Below are 25551 nucleotides of genomic sequence, written 5' to 3' on the forward strand. Positions count from 1 at the left end.
TAATAGTTATTAATTAAAAATATATTGCGGTTGGTCTATGACATCTGCTCTTCTTTGGCTTGGCTTCGCGGACAAAGATTTATGGAGGGGGTAAAAAGTCCACGTCAGCTGCAGGCTCGTTTGTGGCTGACCAGTCCGATGCGGGACAGGCAGACACGATTGCAGCGGTTGCAAGGGAAAATTGGTTGGTTGGGGTTGGGTGTTGGGTTTTTCCTCCTTTGCCTTTTGTCAGTGAGGTGGGCTCTGCGGTCTTCTTCAAAGGAGGCTGCTGCCCGCCAAACTGTGAGGCGCCAAGATGCACGGTTTGAGGCGTTATCAGCCCACTGGCGGTGGTCAATGTGGCAGGCACCAAGAGATTTCTTTAGGCAGTCCTTGTACCTTTTCTTTGGTGCACCTCTGTCACGGTGGCCAGTGGAGAGCTCGCCATATAATACGATCTTGGGAAGGCGATGGTCCTCCATTCTGGAGACGTGACCCATCCAGCGCAGCTGGATCTTCAGCAGCGTGGACTCGATGCTGTCGACCTCTGCCATCTCGAGTACCTCGACGTTAGGGGTGTGAGCGCTCCAATGGATGTTGAGGATGGAGCGGAGACAACGCTGGTGGAAGCGTTCTAGGAGCCGTAGGTGGTGCCGGTAGAGGACCCATGATTCGGAGCCGAACAGGAGTGTGGGTATGACAACGGCTCTGTATACGCTTATCTTTGTGAGGTTTTTCAGTTGGTTGTTTTTCCAGACTCTTTTGTGTAGTCTTCCAAAGGCGCTATTTGCCTTGGCGAGTCTGTTGTCTATCTCATTGTCGATCCTTGCATCTGATGAAATGGTGCAGCCGAGATAGGTAAACTGGTTGACCGTTTCGAGTTTTGTGTGCCCGATGGAGATGTGGGGGGGCTGGTAGTCATGGTGGGGAGCTGGCTTTTTTTTTTATTCTCCCTTTATTTTCTACCCGATTGCACCTTTTCCCCCAATCCCTCCCATGGTTTCTCACGGTCTTCCCCGGTCCGCGCCGCCTGCATGCCGTTTGGTCCTCCAGCCGGCAGAGGGCGCAGGCAGCCGGAGACAGGCCTCTGCGAGCCGTGAGGACGGAACTGTGGAGCTGGCGGCGGAGAGGCCCTTGTTTTGTCGCCGCAGGATCGTGGCCGCCACTGTCCAAGATGGGCAGAGAATCCAGGTACAGAAAATCGCGGCGCGTTCGCGCGGAGAGCTGCCGACATTGGAGGGAAGCGTATGCAAGGATGGGGGCGGGGGTCATTTAGGCCGCGTCTGCGTCTGCTAAGCGCACGGCAGTCCCTCCTCATGCCGGAGCCAACCTTCCCGATCGTCTGGCTCCCTCTCTCCTCCCAGCGTGTCTGTGTCGGGGAGGGAGCGGGGTGCCCAGGAAGGGAGCGGGGTGCCCAGGAAGGGAGCGGGGTGCCCAGGAAGGGAGCGGGGTGCCCAGGAAGGGAGCGGGGTGCCCAGGAAGGGAGCGGGGTGCCCAGGAAGGGAGCGGGGTGCCCAGGAAGGGAGCGGGGTGCCCAGGAAGGGAGCGGGGTGCCCAGGAAGGGAGCGGGGTGCCCAGGAAGGGAGCGGGGTGCCCAGGAAGGGAGCGGGGTGCCCAGGAAGGGAGCGGGGTGCCCAGGAAGGGAGCGGGGTGCCCAGGAAGGGAGCGGGGTGCCCAGGAAGGGAGCGGGGTGCCCAGGAAGGGAGCGGGGTGCCCAGGAAGGGAGCGGGGTGCCCAGGAAGGGAGCGGGGTGCCCAGGAAGGGAGCGGGGTGCCCAGGAAGGGAGCGGGGTGCCCAGGAAGGGAGCGGGGTGCCCAGGAAGGGAGCGGGGTGCCCAGGAAGGCAGCGGGGTGCCCAGGAAGGCAGCGGGGTGCCCAGGAAGGGAGCGGGGTGCCCAGGAAGGGAGCGGGGTGCCCAGGAAGGGAGCGGGGTGCCCAGGAAGGGAGCGGGGTGCCCAGGAAGGGAGCGGGGTGCCCAGGAAGGGAGCGGGGTGCCCAGGAAGGGAGCGGGGTGCCCAGGAAGGGAGCGGGGTGCCCAGGAAGGGAGCGGGGTGCCCAGGAAGGGAGCGGGGTGCCCAGGAAGGGAGCGGGGTGCCCAGGAAGGGAGCGGGGTGCCCAGGAAGGGAGCGGGGTGCCCAGGAAGGGAGCGGGGTGCCCAGGAAGGGAGCGGGGTGCCCAGGAAGGGAGCGGGGTGCCCAGGAAGGGAGCGGGGTGCCCAGGAAGGGAGCGGGGTGCCCAGGAAGGGAGCGGGGTGCCCAGGAAGGGAGCGGGGTGCCCAGGAAGGGAGCGGGGTGCCCAGGAAGGGAGCGGGGTGCCCAGGAAGGGAGCGGGGTGCCCAGGAAGGGAGCGGGGTGCCCAGGAAGGGAGCGGGGTGCCCAGGAAGGGAGCGGGGTGCCCAGGAAGGGAGCGGGGTGCCCAGGAAGGGAGCGGGGTGCCCAGGAAGGGAGCGGGGTGCCCAGGAAGGGAGCGGGGTGCCCAGGAAGTGAGCGGTGCGGGATGTACACACCATCTGCTCTGGAAGGGAGCGGGGTGCCCAGGAAGGGTCCGGTGCGGGATGTACACACCATCTGCTCTGGGACTGGCCCGTTGGATGGGGCAGGAGAGCTGCCATCGACCATCCCCACTGCGTTGAGAAAGAGGCAAAGGCTCTTTGGAGTTTGGAGTTGGTTCCTGAGACTTTGCTGCTGTTAATAATCGAGCACTTTTGTCTCCATTAAACGTGTTGGTGCGGGATGAGATGTGTTTTATTTCGATATGAACATAATCTTCCTTTGGTAACTAAGTGTAATTCAATGTCAAGTTCACATGGAACAGTACAACACCAAAACAGGCCCTTCGGCCCATGAAAATGGGCTGATCATTATGGACAAATTAGACCAAAAATCTGCTGTTTGCACCTACCTAATCGATATGTCCCCCATCCCCTTCATGTTCACAAGTCTATTGACTCTAATACTGTATCTGCTTCCACTACTATTCCTGCTGCCTTTTTCAGAAACCTCTGTTAAATATCTGCTTTACACATCTCCCTGACACCTCTTTCCCCTCACCTTAAACACATGTCCTCTGTGTATAATACTTTAGCCCAGGAGGGGAAAAATCTGAATATCCACCCAATCATTGCCTCTCATGAATGATTTTATGCACCTCTATCAGCCCCCCACCCCCCCCTTTCACTTAAGAGAAAATAAGTTTGCCCAATCTGTCCCCATGACCATATCCTATAAACCAGGCAACATTCAGGTAAATCTCTTCTGAACATTTTCCAAAGTCCCCTACATCTTTCCTGTAATGGGGTGACCAGATTTGCACTCTTGGTTTTTCATGTGTGACCTAACAAATGTTTTATATACTGCAACATAACACCATACTTTTATACTTGATGCTCTGCCCAATGAAGCCAAGCATACCATATGCCATCTTTACCAGTCTATCCACTTGATTTCAAAGAGCTATGGGTCAGGACCCCCAGATCCCTCTAAACATCAATACTTCAAAGACCCCCACCATTAACTTACACATTCCCCTTACATTTGACCTCCCAAAGTGCAATGTCTCACACTTGTCCTGATTAAACTGCATTTGTTATTTCTCTGCTTATATACGTGATTGATCTATAGCATTGTATTCGTTGATAACCTTATCCACAACTATACCAATCTTTGTATCATTTGGAAAGTTATTAACCCACCCACCTACTTATCCATCCATTCTTTTCTTTGGCTTGGCTTCGCGGACGAAGATTTATGGAGGGGTTAAAAAGTCCACGTCAGCTGCAGGCTCGTTTGTGGCTGACAAGTCCGATGCGGGACAGGCAGACACGATTGCAGCGGTTGCAGGGGAAAATTGGTTGGTTGGGGTTGGGTGTTGGGTTTTTCCTCCTTTGCCTTTTGTCAGTGAGGTGGGCTCTGCGGTCTTCTTCAAAGGAGGTTGCTGCCTGCCAAACTGTGAGGCGCCAAGATGCACGGTTTGAGGCGTTATCAGCCCACTGGCGGTGGTCAATGTGGCAGGCACCAAGAGATTTCTTTAGGCATCAGAATAACATGAGTCCCAACACCAATTCCTTTTGAACACCACTGGCTGTAGACCTCCAGTCTGAATAACAGCAACTGCAACCAGTTTGAGCAGGCATTGGAAGCCAGGGTAAACAGCAAGGCTTTTTGTCGAATGGCCTGACCAGTCTGGCATTCTCTTCACCATCAAGTCTCCACTTGAATGTGCTGGTATCAGGTTTGGAAGGACTGAGTCATGTAGCATAAATTGGCTGGAGTGGATAGGCAAGATTCACCAAATATTGGGACTCAGTGAGAGCCAGTAACTGATCACTGGGTCTCAGGTGTTCACAGTGCTGCTATATATGGCCCAGGTGTGACCATCCCTTGCTCCACTACCCTAGCAATTACCTGAGCCATCTTCTAGTTCTTATAGAGATTCAGGATGGAATGGATCAAATGGTTTGACAATGGGGGAAGGGTGTACCCAATGTAGCCCTCATCCTGTTGACCACTTTTGTGTGTAGCTGTATCAGTCCCTGCTTAGAACCAAAATACATGTGTACTAAGTGTTGCCACATGCTGAGGTTGTATCTGTTCCAGGTGATGTGAAGAGTGTTTTTTGTGATTTACTTTGACTACTACAACAACTCTGTGACAGCTCTTCAAGGGATGCCTACCCTGAAAAAGTTTGCCTTTGATCTCTGAAGGGAGTTCAGGATTCTGTCTCTCTGCTCCCCATCTGTAACCCCTGCTCCTTCCCCTCATTGCTCCTGCCCCATCCTGTAGACAGCTGCTGCAGCCACTGTGTTTGCCACGATGCTGTTGCTCATGCGCAAGTCCCCACGAAGTGAGCTAGTTGAAAAAGGAGATGGTGGCGGACGCCTTTTCCAGGGGATCCTGTTATACATTGTATTGTTAAATTTAACAGAAAAGCATTCGTCAGAGGTTTCCGTTTTGTGTTGTCTGGTTATTTGATGCATCAACATGGTTTCAGAAGTCTAAAACTGAAGCCTTGAAATGAAAAGTGAGTAACCAACGCCACATTTGCAACACATTTGTGACTAAGCCATAATGGCAGACAGATTCAGAAGGGCCTGTCCTGCTCGTGTTTGAAAGCAATGTGGCCGAGAATTGGCGCGTATTCAAACAAGAATATGACATTTTCATTGTGGCAGCGCAAAATGATAAGTCTGCCTGAGACAAAGCGTACATTTTACAAAATTTAGCGAGCTTTCAAGCCATCGAAAGGCAAAGGTCATTTGTATATGCAAACGAGATGTGTGAAGGGGGTATTGTTATCAGTCCAGTTCAGTTAAGAGAGGATCCTGAGTGTTTACAAAGAAAATTTTGAGAAATGTGCAATCCACAAAATAACTTAACAATGGAAAGGCGCAGATTTAATACTAGAAGCCTGGCGAGTCGATTCAATTGTATGTCAGCGACTTAAAAATCAGGGCAAGGACCTGTGACTTCGGAGCACTCTTGTGTTGAGTTGATTAAAAACAGGATGATCTGCGGCGAAGGCACGAGAAAGCTGCGAGATAATGAACTAACACTTGCAAAGGTCATCTCCTCGTGTATGGCTCAAGAAACCACGGAGGAGAACAGCAAAAAGCTAGTCCCTCTGCAGCTGCAAGGCACGAGCATAGATGAAGTCCAGGCGGGACCTGCGAACAGGCAGTGGCCAGAAGATGAAGCCAACCAAGTCCTGCTACACTCTTACCCAGGACGGAGTGTGGCAACTGAGGTGGAGACCAGGTGGCAAAATGAGAGATGTCCCTGGCATTCGGCCAGCACTGCAGAGCATGCCGGATATGGAACCATTTCAGCAGATACTGCAGAGCTAGGCAGCAACTCACCCCGAGACCCAGATACAAAAGGATGATTAACCAGTTGGAACCTGAGTAAGGACAAACCATCTTGGATGACAAGTATTATGTTGATGGATTGACTCTGCAGATGGTAGGAGACCCAACAAGAATCAGAAGGAATAACGAAGCATTTGTAACAATGAAGATCAATGGTAAAGCAACAGACATGAAAGTTGACACTAGAGCCAAGTGCAATGTCATGTCACGAGAAAGTTCAACCTATTGAGCTCGTCCCAGAAGTGAGGCCTGTGGTTCGTCTGGCACGCCATATACCAATAGCAATGAAAGACAGGGTTAAGGCCGAGCTGGAAAGGATGCAGGACCTGGGTGTAATTACCCCAGTCTTCGAGCCCACCGAATGGGTCCTCCATGGTGGCTGCTAAGAAAGAAGATGACCAGGAGATTAAGATCTGCATCGATTCGAGAGGCCTCAATACAGCTTTAAAACGACTGCACCATCCAATGCGTACCATGGAGGAAGTTACCGTGCAGATGGCCGATGCCACCGTTTTTTCGGTTTTGGATGTAAATAATTCCTTCTGGCAAATCAAACTTGATTACAAGTCATTACTGCTGACTACATTCAGCACAAGTTTCGGCCGATACAGATTCCTGCAAATGCCATGTTGAATCAGTTCAGCCAGCGAAGTATTTTAAAGATCAATAGAGCAAATCTTTGTGCGGATTCCCTGTGCCATCATTGTCGATGACATACTCATGGGTGACAAAAAAATTGGAAGAACATGATGCAAATTTTAAAAAGGTACTTGTCAAAGCCCGGAAGGTTAATCTTAAGCTCAACCCTGTAAATGCAGGTTTCAGCTAAACCAGGTTCGTTATGTAGGCCATGTTTTCACAGGAGAAGGCCTGAAGGTGGACCCTTCAAAGACTAAAGTAACCAGTGAAATGCCACTACCGACAGACGTGACAGTGCTACAATGTTTCCTGGGCATGCTCAACTACCCGAGCATGCTCAACTACCCGAGCAAGTTCATTCCGAACACCAGTGATCTTACTGCCCCGCTAAGATGTGGTTTAGTCCTGGCCGGAGCAACTGCAAAACGCATTCCACGCATTAAAAAGGCATATGTCATCCCCACCTGTTCTAGCGTACTACGACGTTTGCAGACCAGTCATGCTATCCTTTGATGCATCACAGTACGGTCTGTGTGCAACATGTCTGCAGGATGGGAAATCAGTGGCTTACGCATCCAGGTTACTCACCACTACGGAGACCAGATAAACCTAAATAGAGAAGTAGTTGTTGGCAGTAGTTTTCGCCTGCTCAAAATTTAACGACTACATTTATGGTAGACTAGTGACCGTAGAGACAGACCACTTACCTCTGGTCACAATTCTGAAAAAGCCAATCCATGCGCCCCCTGCACGATTACAGAGAACGATACTCAGGCTTCAGAAATACAAAGTGATTTTAATTTACAAATGCGGAAAAGGAATGCACTTAGCCGATGCGCTATCTCACGCTCCCAGAAAATGCACGATCCAGCAAGCTGAGGAAGAGGACGTGTCTGATATAATGACAGTAACGCACATCTCCTCTTCCTGGTTGGATGAACTGAGACAGAACATGGACTGAGCACTTTTATCAAGAGCGGCTGGCCTGACAAGCAGCACAGTCGACCACCTGAATTGCAACCCTACTTCCCATTACGGGACGAATTACTCATCATGAAAGGCCTGAGTACAGTAGTTCTGAGTTCACTGCAAAAGATTTATGTCAACATCCTGCACAGAGGACACCCAGTGGCAGAAGCAACCAAACGCAGGGCTAGAGACATAGTTTCTTGGCCAGGGATAACTGAGGACATAGACCAGGAGGTACGAGCTTGCTCGGTGTGCAATAGCACCAGACTGCACCAACAAAAAGCTGCTGCAGCTTCATGTGGTGCCAGACCTCCCCATGTCAACCGTGGCAACTTCAAATGGCACTGTCAACAGTATTTGGTTCTTGAAGATTCATACTCTAGATGGTTTGAGATAGACCTTTTACCCAACGTCACCTCGTCGGCCGTCATTATCAAGTTAAAAAGATGTTTTTCAGTGCATGGCCCCCACCCCCCCACACTCTACTGTCAGGCAATGGCACCCAGTTCACCAGAGAGAAATTTAGACACTTTGCAACAACATGGGATTTCAACCACATCACTAGGTGAACAATCACATAAGGTACTTGCATGGCAATTAGAAGCAGAACAGGTTCAAGAAAAATTAATGTAATTAAAAATGATTTGAATGTTGTTAGTTATAAACCTCAAGAAATAAATGAATTTTTATAGAATTTTTATTCTAAATGATAGGTATTTATCTCAGATAAATTTACCTAGACTGGAAGTCAGATTCACATTTGTGTATGGGAAGGTGGAATACAGAAATTCAAAGCTGTATCCCCTTGGGGATTAAATATATACAATTTGAGAAATAAATATGGTAATATTTTTAAATTTGGAGTCCATGTCTGTAAATTTTAGGTATAAATATGTAGTGGTGTTCTTCTAGCCTCCTGAGTCCTGTGTTAATCTTCTTCCCTAAATTGATCATATAAACCTTGTTGGAGTTCTGTGCTTTGGAAAGCGATCCTCCGAGCAATCCATGTTGCTATTTATTCTTTTCTTTTTCTTTATATTACTATATAATATTTATAAATAAAATTTCTTTGGGGTGGGGGTTTAGGGAGGGAGGGAGGGTATGGGAGGAAAGGGGAGGGGTTATAATCATCATGTAATGATTGAAATTTTAATTCTTATTGTTTTATATAATTGTTTATTAATTACATATATGGAAAACATTTTAAATAAAATATCCCATTAACCTACAGCCCTGGCACGTTTTATTTTGATTTGATTTGAAAGTTACATGATTTAACAATGCCATAACTCAAAATTAAGGGAAACAATTAAATTGAATAAAACAGTCATTACAGAGACGTGGTTATGAAATGATCAAGGTTGGAAATTAGAGGAGTACAAAATGCTGGAGGAACTCAATAGGTTGGCAATTAAGTAGACCAAAATATGTAATATTTAGAAGAGAAAGCAAAATGGAAAAAGCAATATTGATTTATGAAGAATATGATAAAGCCAGTAGGGAATTTTACTAGAACGTTTAGCTCAGAAAATCAATTTTGATGGAAACCATTACCTTGTATGGGCATATTGACTCCGGAAAGATTGAAATAGCTAGGCTTGTAATCTCTGGATTTTAGTGTAAATTGTGACTCAATTAAAACATAAAATCCTATGCAGTGTTAATAGGGTGAATGTGGAGAGGAAACTAGAACTAGAGGTTACTCTTAAAATGCAAGATGAAGACTGAGTAGAATGTTGTTAATTTCAGGTAAGTGCCAATACTATTCTTTGTGATGCATTGTCTAAGACAGACTACAGTGCCTTTCTGAAATTGATATGTGTAATTTTCCAGACATTACCGGAAGCGATCTGCATCCAGAGGCCGTTCTGGAAGCCGCTCCAGGAGTCGGTCGCCTGCTGAGAAGCGGTCGAAGCTTGGGGACATCAGGGGTCGTTCGCGAAGCAGAGAGCGTGATCGGAGAAGGGATCGCTCTCGAAGTCGAGATAGGAGAAGGTCAAGGTCACGGGAAAGAAAAAGGCTCAGGTGAGGACGTTGAGCCTTTGTGAATTATCAATGTTTCAGTTTAATGTAGTAGGTAATGGAATGTCATCGATATTTTGTTTAACAGTGTAACTTTTCACAAATACTTTTTAGAATCAAGCACGTGGTATTTGGACGAAAATGACAAGGTATTAAATTGGTCTGACACTAGAAGAGGGATTAAATGTGGTGACAATAATAATTCATAAAAGTATCCTGTTGGTGGGTGAATTAAAAAAAACCCAGTATGATTTGGATTTATGAAATATTCTGTAGCCATTTATCCTTTTTTAATGGCCACATATTTATATGCCTCTTTTGAATTTTTAATCAGTTTAAAATATAAATGTGTTATAATTTCTACCATTCCTTTTTACTCAGGCCCAGAAGCTGAATTGTATTGTGTTATTAGATGACAGTTTGAGCAGTAGCAGCTGTAATATTTACAGTGATATACATTCATAGGGCACTGTGTTAATGATTTATAATGAAGCTACCTAGATTCTGTGAAACAATTATTAAATCACATATCCTTAATCAAATTTCATTTTGCTAAAATAAGTGCCATTCAAGTTATTGACTGCTTTTTTATCAAGTGACTACTTGCTTTAGATGGCATTTGATTTCTTTTTTCTGCATTGTACAGAGCTATCCTACCAACTTTAATTCATTGTTATATGAGAAATTATTAGTATTGTTGATTAGAATTATGCATAAACAAAATAAAATTGTTGAGTTAAATATTTGTTTTTTTATGTTGACATCTTTTGTATTGTGGGAAGTAGAAAATACTGCATTTTCATTCCCTAATTCATTCAATAAATTCAGAAAATGTATACTTGTGATTCAAAATATTTATACCTTAGAAAAATATTGCATAGGAGTGGTGAAGTTGCATGTTTTCTTGAGAATACGATGATTTTACCTCACGGTAACTAATGATTTATATCATTATTCTGATAATGTGGCTAGTACAGGAATTATTAGATTGATTGTCTTTGCAACTGAGCAACAAACATTTATATGAGCTTCTGTGTGAATTATGGCCTTGTATTTTCTGGTAAATTGTGAAATAGATTAATGATTAATTTGAGCATTTGCAGAGAGCTTTGATCAGTGCTCCTTCCCAATGTTAGCATATCCTGTAATGTTCATTATATTAATTTTGATATTTACTAGAATAATTTGCATCAGTTTAGATTTTTATTATCTCTTATTGGCATTTTTTTTAGCAGGATTACATCCTCTAATTAATCTAGTTGCATAAATTGCTCCAGATCTATGCTCCCTTTCTATAATCTATTCATTGTAGAACGTGATAGATTAATGTTAATAATGATTATGATTGGATTTAATGCACATGAGTTTTTTGGCCAGGGTTTTTATGTATGATTCTTTTTTTCCTGCAGTAGATTTCTTTTTTTTTTTAAAAAAAACATCCCATTTTTCTAACACTAAAATATAGTTGGCAGCCAAAACAGTCTCAATGTTGCAGTTACGTCAGCTGCCACCAGAACCATGCCTGATGATTATCCATGTGTTCTTTTCCATTTGTAGCACTGTGGATACAAGAAATTGTAATCATTTTATATCCACTGCAAAATGTAAAGATGAATATAATTTAGTTTTGACTGTGTTTTATTTTCCACTTTCTTTCCAATTGTTTAATTTTATCTTACACAGAACCCCACAGAGATGCAGAATGTCAGTGGTCATATCAAAGTGAGTAGATAGTAATTTAAACTGTTGGTCTTGGCTCAGTAACATTCTTGCCTGAGTCAGAAAATTGTGGATTCTGTTCCCACCCTTGAGTCTTGAATATTAAAAAATACTGAAATTTCAATATTAAGACAGCATATTGTTGTTGGAAGTGCTGTTATTTCCAGATAGGGTATTAAACTAAGGTCCTGTGTATTCCTTGAGACAGATGCAAGGCCCCAAGACTATTTCCAAAGAATATTAGGGGAAGTTATCACTGTGATTTGGCCAGCCTTTATTGTTCACCTCTAACCAAAAAAAGATGATTTGGTAATTTATACCATTACTCCCTCTGAAACCTGAAGTGCAAATTGTCTATTTTAGTGTTTAATACACTAGAATGGCAATTTGTTGCTTGAGAAGTGTGCTAGGAGATGGTACAAATGCCAATAACATATAAATGGAAGATCTTTCGCTGTTATGCCATCAGGACAATTTGTTTCTGTGTTAAATTTAGTTTTTTTTTGCTTTTTTTCTTTAGCTGAATACAAAACTGAAAATGTTATTTTAATATATTCCAAAACAAAGGTTTAAATTTGTACATTTGGTTGGTTGAGAAAGGGTGACCCGTTTACAACTTTGCATGTGATAGGTATAGGTAATTCACTACTCAATTGAAAGTCATATTAGATTTAGGGAAGAGGTATGTATGTCTGTTTACATTTAGATTTTATTATATAAGATGAATTTTGATAACAGTATTTTCAAATTTTTCTATTCCCACTGCAAAGTTTAACAATCTAACATTGAACTAATTGAAAGAACATCTATATGAAGATTGTATATCACTCATTTTTCCAGTCATTAAAATGCAAGCACTTCTATTGTAGGCGATCTCGGAGTCGGGAGAGGAGGAGATCTCGCAGTCGAGAAAAACGACGATCGTTAAGCAGAGGTAGAAGCCGTAGGTCACACTCTCAACCCCGGTCACGGAGCCGCAGTAAAAGCAAGGAGAGAAGGTATTGAAAGAAAGATTAAGAGAATAATTAGTTCAAAATATCTGATGAAAAAGATTTTAAAGATCAAATTTGATCTTAGTTGAAGCAGTTGAATAAAGGGAGGTTAATTCCTCCTCCTGAGATTAACTCCTTTACCTTTTCAAAGTTTTTAATCTTCATTAGTCTGAATCAAAGAGCTGTTTGGTTAATTCAATAACTTGACCACTTAGTTGGCAGCAATTAATTTTTGGCAACTAACTGATTTTTGATTTATTATTTTACCAGCTGTGCATTGTGGGCTAAACGGCATGTATTGTATTGTTATGTTCTATGCAGATGACCCCATGCTGGTGCAAGCCGAGTATAACTGCTGTGTGTTGTAATGTATAGGATGGTGCATGTTTTATTACTAATAATGTGCTTATCAGTCCTTCAGCATTCTCCACTTACAACAGGAGCGCTGGTTTTAGAGATTCATGTGCTTCTCTTTTATCAGCTTCCATACTGTGATCGTAGGACCAAGTAGACCTGTACCTCTTCCATTAACAAATATTTGATCAGTCCATCATTACATTCTGTTGTCCATAATTGATGATCTCCCACTAATCCATCAGCCTACTTGACACACTTAATCAAATGTTGAGAAAGGTTCAGATTGTTTTGACTGAGAAATGGGAGGAAGAGTACAATTGTGGAAGGAGGAGTTGTGAAATATTGAAAAAAAATTAAGTCAGTACAGTAGGCAAACAGATAGAGAATGCAAGGTTAGATTGCATTATTAATATGAGTAGCTCATAATGAAGATTAATTTGGAGCAGTGACAACATATGAGAATATAAGATTGTGGTCATAGGAGCATAACTGAAAAGAAGGGCAGGACTAGCAGGTCAACATTCATGGGTATCGAATCTTCATGTGTGATGGGGTAAGACTGTAAAAGAGAGAGACGTTGCATTATTGATTAAGGAATCCATTACTTTGGTAATGATGGAGGATACCCTCAAAGGCTCTTCAAATTATGCCATTTAGGTGGACCTTGGGTACAAAAGGGGGAGTAAATATGTAGATATCACAAACAGATGCAGGAGTAACTGGATTATAATAGCTTCTCCAATATGAACTGGGATTGTTTTATTGTAATGGGGGTGGAATTTTTAATGTGTACCCAGGGAAAGCATTTTGAACATAGACACTCTGACTAGAAAAGGGGCAATGCTGGACTTGGAGAATATGGCCTGGCAGGTGTTTGAAGTGTCAGTGCAGGTGGAAGTCTTTCAAAAATGAAATCATGAAAGTTCAGGGCTAACATGTTTCCATAAAAGTCAAGTTTATTGTCATCTGATTGCACAAATACAATTCTCTGGTGTTCTCTGGTCCTGGGTGTAAAACATGCAGACACTCAACTAGACATAACGCACATACAGACAAACAATATATATGCAGGACATGCAAACATATGTGCTTCCCAACTATCATTCCCATGACCAAATCATCAATACAAGCATCTGTCTGCTCTAAATCTTGTCACAGAATTGATCATCCTTTGAAATATTCTTGGAGCATTCTTCATACCAAATAGTAGAACATTGTATTCATATAAACCTGATGGTGTTACAAATACATACATTTCTCTATATCTCTGTTAAGGGAACACACCAGTGACCTTTTAATAAGACCATCTTCATAAGAAACTTAGCTTTTCCAACCTTATCCACACAATCATTCCCTCTAGGGATAGGATAAGCATCTGCCTTTGTTACACATTAACTTTTCGATAATCAGTGCAAAATCTAACCGTCCCATCTGATTAAGGCACCAGGACACAAGGTGAACTCCAATCTGAAATAGAACAACTACTGATGTCATTCTTTAACATGTATTCAATTTCTTGATCTATTATACATGATGGTATAAAAACCTTACTACCCCTTCCCCCCAGCAAAAAAATCCCCAAATAAAGAAAAGATGTTAGCCAGAAGCAGCCTTCAGGAGAGGTACTGGTTGTGGACAAATTGAAGGGTTTGAGGATTATGCAATGATACAAGCTGATTCTTGTGAGAGTCACTCAAACAAAACATTGTTCCAGTTCGTCAATATAATTCAAGTATTTTGCAGAATTTGGATGAGAAGTTGGCTCATTTGTAGCCCCAGGTAAAGGACCAAATGAAAAGAAAGAATAATAAGAAAAAAGCAAAAGAAACCTGATTGTCAAGAAGACACCACCTACCACATGGTTCTAACCATTTATATATTTTAATTCTTCAAGGAGGTTAACGGGGATCTTGAAGTTTAGGGAAAATATCTATAAATTAATTCCTGCAATTTGTAAATACGAGTGCTGAATTTTCAAATATGCATCATATTTATTTCTTAAATTATAAGTAATCACAAGGGGAAACACAGCTATGTATTTCTGCATTTCATTGTTTCCTATATAGATGAGAGTCCAATTTCCATGTTACTGCTATACATTTTCTTGCAACTGGTAACACAGAATCTTGGGAAATTTCTTTTGATATAGAGTTAATTTCAATTTCAGTCTTATCCCTACAATATTGCCTAATAAAAACAACATTGGATTTTGTGGAAATTTAATTCCTGTAACCTGTTCTTAAGAAGTTCCCAAGTTTATCCAAAAAAGTCTCACTTTAGGGCAGGACCAAGTAGAATGTTAAAAGATACCTATCTCCTGGCCAGATCTAAAACATTGATCTGATAGATCTGGCTTCAATTTATTTAATATCTGCAGCGTAAGATATAATTGATGTAGAAAATTATATTGAACTAATCTTCATCTTGTGGGAGACCACACCACTATTTACCTCACTGGAGCTTCAGATTCGCGGATCTCCGTGGGCCCGGGAGTTTTCTGGGGCCTAATGATGCTAAGGCTTCTGGGAGCTGCGTTAGTTCAGGAGTCTTGTGACAGGGAGCGCACAAATCTCAGCTATTTAAACAACTGAAAGAACTCCATTAAACCAGTCAGCTCATAGCATCTTTTGTGTTCTTTGTTGCTTCACTGCTCGTTACAGTGATGGCCCGCCACATAGGTGACCCTGATGGTCAAACAACATTTTGGACCCCACTATTGCACTCAATTTACCAGTATTCAGATCTCACAGCCACAGGTCTGGTTTGAGCAGGCATAGGCCCAGTTCCATCTGTGCCAGATCACCGATGATGCAGCTAAATATACTATGTCATTGCATCGCTGGACCAAGACATCGTGGGGCACATTGTCAATTTCTTATGGCATTCTCCAGCCAATGGCGGGTATAAAGCCATCAAAGACCTGCTCATATGTATTTTCGGCCTATCCTGACCCAACAGGGTAGCACGATTTTTCCACACAGATGGCCTGAGTGACTGCACTCCTTCCAAACTAATGAATGAGATGCTGGCGCTCATGGATGGACACAGGCCCTGTCAGTTTTATGAGCAGCTTTCTCTTGAGCAAATGCCAGAAGATATTGTTTGCTACTTGCAGACAACAACTTTAGCGACCCCTGTCATCTAGCAGCCCATGTTGATGAATTGTGGCACACTAAGCAGTAATTGATGCGTAGCAGTGCCTCAGCAAAGGGCACAAACTCTGCCCATTCTGAATAGTGGTGCGGCATCAGCCTTGGCTGGATGTAGCACTGACAGAGAGCAGTAATGCTATTACCATCAGAGATGGGGAGCTGCAGCCATTGCTGCTGTACCCCCTGCACACATCCGGGGAACACTGAGGCTGACTGGCCACAAGAACAACCTTCTTTTCCTCTGGGATCGACACTCAGGCCATTGGTTCTTGGCAAACACTGGGGCGGAAGTTAGTGTGGTCCCTCCTCCGATCTAGATACATTTTCAGGAAAGAGGGGCCCTCCTCATGGCCTCCAACAACAGCAGCATCCGAACTTACGGGTCACAGACGATTCCACTCAGTTTCGGTTCATCACGATTCAGTTGGTGCTGATATATGGATGTCCCCTGCATACACGAGTGAACAGGCTGCCTCCGGATAAACTGCAGTTGGCTGAAGATGAATTCCAATGCATGGAAGAAATGGGGATTGTTCGCCACTCTAACAGCCCTTGGGCATCGCCGCTGCATGTAGTACCTAAGGCTTCTGGAGGGTGGAGACTATCAGCATCTGAATGACATCGCTACGGCATGTATAGGATTTCTCTGCAATCCTACACGGCAATAGGATTTTCCCCAAAATTGACCTGGTGCATGGGTACCATCAGATCCCAGTTCACCTGGACAACATTCCTAAGACTGACTTAATTACCCCTTTTATGCTATTTGAATTCCTCTGTATGTTCTTTAGTTTAAAAGGTGCGGCCCAGACATTTCAATGACTAATGGACACAGTGACCCAGGCCCTAGATTTCGTATTTGTTTATTTGGATGACATGCTTATCGCCAGCCACTCATGGCAGCAGCACCAGGCCCATCTCCGTCAACTACGTCAGCAGCTAGATGACCACAGGTTAGCAATCAACCTGGCCAAATGCCAGTTTAACCTGCATCAATTAATTTCCTCGGCCATCGCATCAATCTGCACGGAGTGGTTCCACTATCTTCCAAGTTCGAGGCCATCTGCAAATTTCCAAGACCCTTTACCATCAAGGACCTGCAAGAGTTGGTTGGCATGATTAACTTTTACCATTGTTTTGTGCTAGCTGCAGTCAGTTATGCAGCCGCTTTTGAGTTTGAAAAGGATCTGAAATGGGATGACGAGGCCGTGATTGGATTTGAGAATGCCATAGAAACGCTAGTGAGAGCCATTATGCTCGTGCACCCATAGGTTGATGTGCCAACGGCTCTGATGGTGGGTGCATCAGGCACTGCAACAGGCGAGGTCCTGGAGCAGTTCATCAATGGCACCTGGAAACCCCTGGCTTTCTTTAGTCGTCATTTGAGGCCACTGGAGCAGAAGTACAACGCTTTTGACAGGGAGCTCCTTGCCTTCTACTTGGCCATGCATCATTTTTGCTATTTCCTAGAGGGCAGAGAGTTCACAGTCTACATTGATCACAAGCCATTGACTTTTGCCTTTGCTGAGATGTCATGGCACGACAACAACAACACTCCTACATTTCAGAGTTTATGACTATGATAAAGCATATTGTGGGTAAGAGCAATCTAGTCACCGACACACTATCCCACACTGCCATCACTTCCATTCATTTGCCTGCTCTTGGAATAGTCTACACGGCTTTGGCAGCAGCTCAGCAGATAGATGAGGAGATGGCCACATATTGCACTGCCATTTTGGGGCTGTAATTGGAGGACATACACTTTGGTCCAGCAAATGCCTCCCGACTTTCTGATGTATCCACCAATCAACAGAGGCCCATTGTACCTGCTGCATGGCGACGTCGGATGTTTGACGCTGTACACAGTTTGGCTCACCCTTCGATTAGGATGACAACAAATCTTGTGGCGGACAAATTCATGTGACAAGGCCTGCGCAAGCAAGTCAGTGCTTGGCAAGGACATGCATCCAGTGCTAGACCTCAAAAGTTCAGCGCCACACCAAAGCCCCACTACAGGTTTTTGGACCAATGCAGCACAGGCTTGATCACATCCATGTGGATATCATCGGCCTGTTGCCCTATCCGGGGCATTACTCACCTCTTCACAGTAATAGACAGGTTCATGAGATGGCCAGAGGTTGTCCCACTCTCCTGACACCTCTGCCTCAGCTTGTGTGAGAGCCCTCTTCGCCATTTGGATAGTGTGTTTTGGACTACCCATGCATATCTCCTCTGACAGAGGAGCTCAGTTTACGACCAGGTTACAGTCCACAATCGCACAGTTGCTGGGCACGGAGCTACATCGGTCAATGGCCTATCATCTCCAGTCCAATGGCTTAGTGGAACTTTTTTTACAGCGCCGAACGAGGATCTGGCTATGTCCTCCGCAAAATTGGTGTACGGAGTCCCCCTAACAGTCCCAGGAGATTTCATTCTGGCAGTACGTGGGCAGCAGAAATCTCCCACTTTGGTACTCAAATGCTTGAGGGAGAAGGTAAGTACTATTTCGACCACCTGGCATGGATCTACGATTTTATACATTCCGCTTGAACTCAAGGACTGCCTTTATGTGTCCCTGCGCAATGATGCGCACAGGACACCGTTGCAACAGCCATATGAAGTTCCTTTCGAAGTCGTACAGAATGATGGCTCCACTTTTGTTATAGACATTGGCGGCAGGCAAGAAATAGTTTTGGTATACCGCTTTAAGCTGGGACATGTGGACCTAGACCAGCCAGTATTGGTGGCATGCCCCCAGCACAGGGGGTGCCCATCGACCACTGCTACTCATGATAACAGGATTGGGGTGTCAACTCCTCAACTTACCTCACCAGAGCTTCGAGTCGTGGGTCTCCGTGGGCCCGGGAGTTCCTAGGGGATAATGATGCTAAGGCTTCTGGGAGCTATGTCATTCCCAGGAGTCACATGATGTGGGGAGCATGCAAATTTCTGATATTTAAATGACTGTAAGAATGCTATTGAACCAGTCAGCTCATCAGCTCATAGCATATCTTGTGTTCTTTGTTACTTCATCACTCGCTACAGTGGTGACCCACCACAATCTAACATTTATTGTATTTCCATACTATCTCGACATAACTCCGACTAATTCTGTTCCAACTCTTGAGTGATAAGCAATTCACCCCCTTCCAATCTGCAAAGATTGGCAATACCAAAAACCTCTTTATATCCATTGCTGTTGATTCCACACACACAAGCCTTTTAATTGGCTTTCAAAAAGAAACGTAACCAAACAAATCAAAAATTAATCAATCAAATGGTCAAATCTGAGAAGAACCCCCAATTTGAACCTAGACCAGCAGCAGTAGAAATTCACCAAGACAATGATATCTTCAAAACAATAATTTTCATTAATAACTCTTCTTACTTAACTCTAACTTAACCCCACTATGCGCAAATGTATATGTGTTTGTGAAATGTGTAGCAAAACCCAAACCATTACAATTTAGACATAATTCTGAAGAGATTATTTTGGTCTTAGAAAGCTTTTGTGTTGAAACTCAAAGTCTTTACTGCTGTTCATAAGTTGTCAAACTCACGTATTCTTGTAGGTTTGTTTTTGGAGAATTGTTTCTTCAAACGAATGATTTCCCTCTCTTGCATGGAGGCTTCAGAACTTGTGTTTCCTTCCACGATGATTTCACAAATCCCAGCAAAGGTTACATGAATTGGCCATGTAAAAATGGATATGGTGAAACAGTGTTCTTTTCAGAGAGAGCTGAAGTGGCTCTTCGTTGCCACTGATTTGTATATCTCCCATGGTAAAGGGAATACAATAAGAGCAGTACCTCTCTCACTAGACGTTACAGCATTTCCTGACCTCAGATGTTTCTTACTGTAATATTAAAGATGTCTTTGTGAAATGTCTTTAATCACATATATCCCTTTGCTGATTTTGTTTGATGTTCTTCTCTTCCAAAAATTAACAAGCAAATGCTTCTGAGTTGTCTGCCCAGATCACAAGCAGATGGCTTTGTGTGTAGATAGATCTTTGAAGATGGTTTTGTGTGTACATAGATCTTTGAAGGGAAAGCCAGCTTGTTTGAACAGATACCATCTCATCCAATACCATTGTTCCAGCAATTGAATGAACCATTCAATTCTAATGTTATTTCTATTGTTTTCCAGATGTTGCATCTTGGAAAATGGCTTCTCTCTGTGTAATTGTGTGTGTCTGTCCACCCAGAAAGCCTTTTCCAAGAAATAGATATAATTTTCCTTCAGATTAATAATAACACAGTTCCATCTTTTTATAACATTGCATGAGACTGCAGGTTGGGAGGTTGGAGTGGGATGGTGAATTAAAGCAGTGGCCTACTGTGGTCTGATTGCAGGGTCAAAGCAATCAATCAATTTATTTTTCTCCAAAGAGAGGAATGCAGTGCACCAATTGGAAGTGCTAGTGAATCATTGCCTTACTTGGATAGATTATTTGAATCACCAGATGTTGGGAAGGGAGGAGGTGAAAGAGCAGGCATTGCATCTCCACTTATAAGGGAGCGATAGACAGGGTTGGAATTGTGAACAAGGGAGTTGTAAAGGGGGTGATCCATTCTGAAAATTGTTGGAAGGGGAATAAGTGTCTAGTGATAGAATCTTGTCATAGTTCACAGAAATATCAAAGGGTGAACCACTGAATACAGAGGCTGGAAGAATGAAGGCTGTGGACCCAGCAAGTCTATCCTTACTCTGTTCAGGTAGAGGAGGAGTGAGAGTAGAGTTGCGGGAATTAGATGAGATCTGGCTAAGGCTGTGCCCACTATGGTAGAGGAGAAGTCAATGTGGTACCCTTATTCAAGTTCAGGAGAATTTAGCCAAGGAATTACAGGCTAACATCAGTGGCTGGGAGGATACTGGGGGGGGGGGGGGGGGGGGGTGGTTCTGAGGGTCAAGATTAATCTGCACTTAGAAAGGCAGAAATTAATAGAAGATGGCCAGCATGGCTTTATTAGGGGGAATTCTGTCTGCCTAATTTGAGGTAACAAAATATATTGATCAGGGCAGTGAAATTGATGTATCTGTATGGGGTGTCATTAAGGCCTCTGACAAGGACTTGTGTGGAAGACTAGCCAAAAGATTAGAGTCCATGGGATCCAGAGCAAGTTGGCAAACTGAATGTAAAATTGCTTTCGTAATAGGAGACAGATAGTGATGGTGGAAGGTTGTTTAGTGATTGATGGTCTGTAAACAGTAGTAACATTTCAGCATCCTTTACTGTTTGTTAAGCACATTTAATGACTTGGAAATGTGTAAATGATATTACTAGTAAATATGCAGATGACATAAAAATAAGTGTTGTTAAAAGCGAGAAGGATAGTCGTAGACTCCAAATTAATGTTGATCAATTGGTAAAATGGGCAGATTTGTCAGATGAATTTAATCTCAAGAAGCCTGGTGACTTTAGAGAGCTAACCTGGTTAGGATATACACAATGAATGATGAGGCCTTGAGGTATATTGAGGATCAGAAGGATCTCAGCATAAATTTCTCTGAAGATGACTCCACACGTAGATAAAGTAGAAAAGAAAACGCTCTCCTTTATTAGGAAGGGATTAAAACATATGAGCAGGATGTTTAAAATACAATTTTATAAACACTTTATTTTGGCCACAGCTCGAGTACAAAGAAAGTGTTTTAGTTATGACGCTAGACCAGGCAGGTGAGTCTCCTAGAGGAGACTGAAAGGAACCTCGTAGAGGTATAAAAAAATTATGAACAGTTAGATAGGATATGTAGAAAGGAACTTTTCTCCAAGTGAAAGTATCCAAAACAACAGAGCATAGGTTTGAATAAGATGTAAGAGGTTCAGATGATTTGAAGAACATTTTCACCCAGAGGGTTTTTGGAATCTAAAATATGCTACTGGAGTGAGTGACAGTGAGAGACAGTGGTTTTCAGTCACTTTAGTTAATGTAGAACTGTCCTGGGTATCCTGGTTCCATTTGGGATAGTAATTGTTTATTATAGTTGACCTGCTACTTTTGATTGATGTTGAAGGTTTCTGCCTGTTCAAGGCTTGATGAAAACATTTAACAAAACATGATTTTTTTGAAATCTGAACTATAAACAGAAAAAAAATCAATAGTTAAGACAGACAGCATCTATGGAAGAAGATGAAAATGAGCATTTCATGAGTTACCCCAGTGCATCTTGAAGTTATTATGTTTTATATATTTTCACAGATCAAAATCCAAAGACCGTGTAGAAGTTGCCAATGAGGCTGTGAAGGAAAAGAAAAAGGAGGAGAAAGATGATGACAAAGATGTCAGTGTAAGTGAAGGTAGAAATAAAGAATCTATCATTTGAAGGAAAACATTCATCACACAGGAGTATCTCAAACCCCTTTCACCCAATTCATCTACCTGTGGAGTGCAGTCACAGTGTAATGTTAAGAAATGTGATAATCAATTGCACAAAGCAAAGACAGTGAAGTAGTAAATGGCTATAGTTTACAGTAATCGAAAAGCAAATGGTTATGGATGCTGGAAACCTGGTAAATAAAAACCGAGAATGCTGGAAAAAGATGAGGATCCATGAGAAGGCAACAGTTCAGGTCAATGGCTTTTCACTAATTTGTGATGAAAGATCATCAACCTAAAATGTTCATCTATTTTTTTTCTCTCTCCTTGGATGCTGCCAGACTACTAAAGACTTACAATATTTTCTGTTTATCTTACTGTTTTGCAGTTGGTTAAGAGTTTACTTTATTAAAACCACTAGAAATTTTCAGTACCAAAACAAAATGTTGCAGGTAATGGAAGTGTGCAATAAGCACAAGAGAGACAGCATCAGTGGAGAGTGTCATGACCCACACTGTTGGAATAGCTTATTTCTTGGATTATTCATTTTGCTGGAACTGGCCACAAAATAGCTCTCCACAGTTGAGTGGTTCTGCTTTGCTCAAAGCATATCTTGTGAAATATGGGCAGTAGCAGGTTATTAATGCTCTGTAACCAAATACAATTGTTGCTGATTGTTCTTTGGCCTTAGCTTTTATGTCCAGTTCCCTTAACTATTGATTTCCAATGTAGTCCTAAAATATCTCTTCAGTCTTTAATGTAATTGGCATGCATTAAGCAGTTTTTGAGGTAGAAATTTCAAAGATTCCCAAATCTCTGAAAAGAGAAATTCTTCTAAATCTTGTGTGGCTGACTCTTTGTACCCAGTCTATGCTTCCTAGGTCTTCAACTCCCTGAGGTGGCATGACATTTTAGCAATTAAACAAATTATCTGCACAATCAAATAACATATGCTTTGAGAATGCTGTGGTTATATACCCATTGATAATGCCTTTAACTCATTGTAATTTACATTTAAAACTGAAGCACCTTGCATCTGATTTTCCATAAAGGCTTAATGTCTCCATTGACAACAGCAGAGAAATTTCTGAATAATGACATTTAATTTATAAAATCTTGTAATTTCTCAGAATTTTGAACAGAGCAAATTAGAGGAAGAAATGAGAAAACGGAAAGAACGTGTTGAAAAGTGGAGGGAAGAACAACGTAAAAAGGTTGTGGAAAATATTGGTGAAATAAAGAGAGAACTTGAAGAGATGAAACAGGGCAAAAAATGGAGTCTTGAGGATGATGATGGTAAAAAAATTTTGATAGATTATTTGCCATATGATTTTATGCCCAATATGATCTAATGGACATTAACGAGATAATTACTGAGTTAAAACACAATGTTGGAGAAACTCAACAGTATATTTTATATAGCAAAGATAAGATAAATAACCAAGGTGTCAGGCTTGAACCCTTCAAGGTACATACTGAAAAACTCTGATTATCTGAAATGGTCGGGACCGGGCCTATGTCGGATAAAATTTGTTTTGGAGATCTGGTTGTTTTTTAAAAACTGCCTGGTAACAACAGCAAATCACTTGTAACAGTGTTTAAAATATAGCAAACAACAAGGAATGGCTTTTTAAGCATTAAAAGAATGTTTAAATCGCACCAAAAAAAAAATGCTGGCTGCTGATCACCAACACCTCCCCACTGAGCCCTGCTCCTGCTGGGAGGCTGTGGTTCCTGCTCCTTCCCTGGAGCTGGAGGTCCCTGCTGCCGCTGGTAGGCCAACTTCCCGTGTCAGTTCGGCTCCATAAAAAAATTTTAGATAATTGAGGATTTCTGATTTGTTTCTGATATTCTCGTATATCCAAATTGTTTTTAAAATTTTCGGATAAATTAGGATTTTGGAAAATCCGATTTTGGATAATCGAATTGAACTGGTATGACCAAAATGTGGGGGCAAAGGAGCAGTGAGAGGAGCACAGTCCCACTGGCTGGAGGTAATGGTTGGATAAGAAGGGGAGGGCACACCAGCAAACAGGAGGAGGGGGATGGCTCTGTGAAATGAGAAGGAAAGGGGACCAGAACTGAAGGAAAAAAAGACAGAGGAATGGGGAAGAGAGGGAGAACAAGGAGTAGGCTAGCAGAAACTGGAGAAATCGATGTCAATACCATCTGATTGGAGAGTGCCCAGATGGAATATTAGATGTTGCTCCTCCAATTTATGGGTGGCCTTGGTTTAACAGTACATGAGGCCATGGACAGATATGTCAGCATGGGAGAGGGGGGAAAAATTGAAATAGTCACTGGGAGATCCCTGTCATTGATGTGGACAGAGTGAAGGTGCTCAGCGAAGCGATGTCCTAGTCTGTGTCCAATCTCTCTGATGTACAGAAGGCCAACAGGAGCACCAGATGCAGTGGATAATTCCTGCAGATTCACTTGGAAGGACTGTTTGGGGCCCCAAATGGTGGCGAAGGAGGAGGTGTTGTTGCAAGTGTAGCTCTTCCTGCAGCATCAGGGAAAGGTGTCAAGGGGGCAATTAATAAGAAGAGATAAGTGGACTCCTTAATCACCCCAGCAGGTGGAAAAATTGCATTCTCCTTCATTGGAACACAGTGAATAAATGAACTGCCGAAACTTGCAACTTATTCCATATCAAAGCACAAGATGTGCTTGGGAGCACTAACTCCTTCAGTGTCCTCTCTGAAACACAGTCATAACTTGTCAACACATTGATGACTTCATCGTCTGTGTCAAAAATACGAGAACAAATGATTGTGTAGCATGTTAGACTACCTTAAATACAAATAAATGTGGTGGTTTAAAAAGGTGGTTCACCACAACCAAAAGACATTTGGGAATACGTAGGCCAGTCTGTGCTGCAACTTTTGAATATATTTTTAAAAAATTAATATGATATGAACCATTGCTTAATTGCAATATTTGAATATAATTGTGGACAAACGAGGTCCAGGTCTAATAGTATAAGTGAAAGACCTTTTTAAATTCTGTTTGGTACGATCTGGATTTAAACCAAACACCAGAAAGAAAGAACCTAGCATTGTGTTTACCTTCCTTAGCTTTAATTTAACTCTGCTCGTATTGAAGTTTATTCTTGATAGTCACTCCTTCGTAACACTTGGCAAAATTCATTTAGCCATTAGTTTTTAAAAAAAAATGTGATTTGGATGTCAGTTTCCACTATTTATCTGAACAGATGATGAAGATGAAATAATTGAAGGTGAAAGGAAAGAAGAAGAAGATGATGACAATGAAGAATTGGACCCATTAGATGCATACATGGAAGATATAAAGGAAGAAGTGAAGAAATTTAACATGGGAAGTGTAAAAGGAGGAAGTGAGAAGGTAGGTTTTTGTTTATAGTCTTTCCCTCTGCAAAGTACTTAACACTGTTGATGCTGCTTTTCATTCCTTAGAAATGTAGCTGTCTTCTTGAATTATTGTCAACTGGAAACACTTTTCAGACCATGTGCAAAATTAGATCTTGTCTGGAACACCACATGAAATTTGGCACCAATG

At 42.8% G+C, this 25551-nt stretch overlaps 1 protein-coding gene across 1 annotated transcript; it reads left to right on the plus strand.

Annotated features, from left to right (window-relative positions):
- Positions 1-1044: 1044 nt before the first annotated feature.
- On the plus strand, positions 1045-25377 carry LOC138750900 (probable ATP-dependent RNA helicase DDX46; the record flags this gene model as incomplete). Its single annotated transcript, XM_069913028.1, has 7 exons — positions 1045-1170; positions 9283-9474; positions 11155-11193; positions 12060-12188; positions 21898-21985; positions 23145-23310; positions 25229-25377. Coding segments are annotated over exons 1-7 (780 nt in total), but the record flags the coding sequence as incomplete, so codon positions are not given.
- Positions 25378-25551: the final 174 nt, after the last annotated feature.

The sequence above is a fragment of the Narcine bancroftii genome, unplaced genomic scaffold, assembly GCF_036971445.1.
Source record: "Narcine bancroftii isolate sNarBan1 unplaced genomic scaffold, sNarBan1.hap1 Scaffold_30, whole genome shotgun sequence".
Lineage (NCBI taxonomy): Eukaryota > Metazoa > Chordata > Chondrichthyes > Torpediniformes > Narcinidae > Narcine > Narcine bancroftii.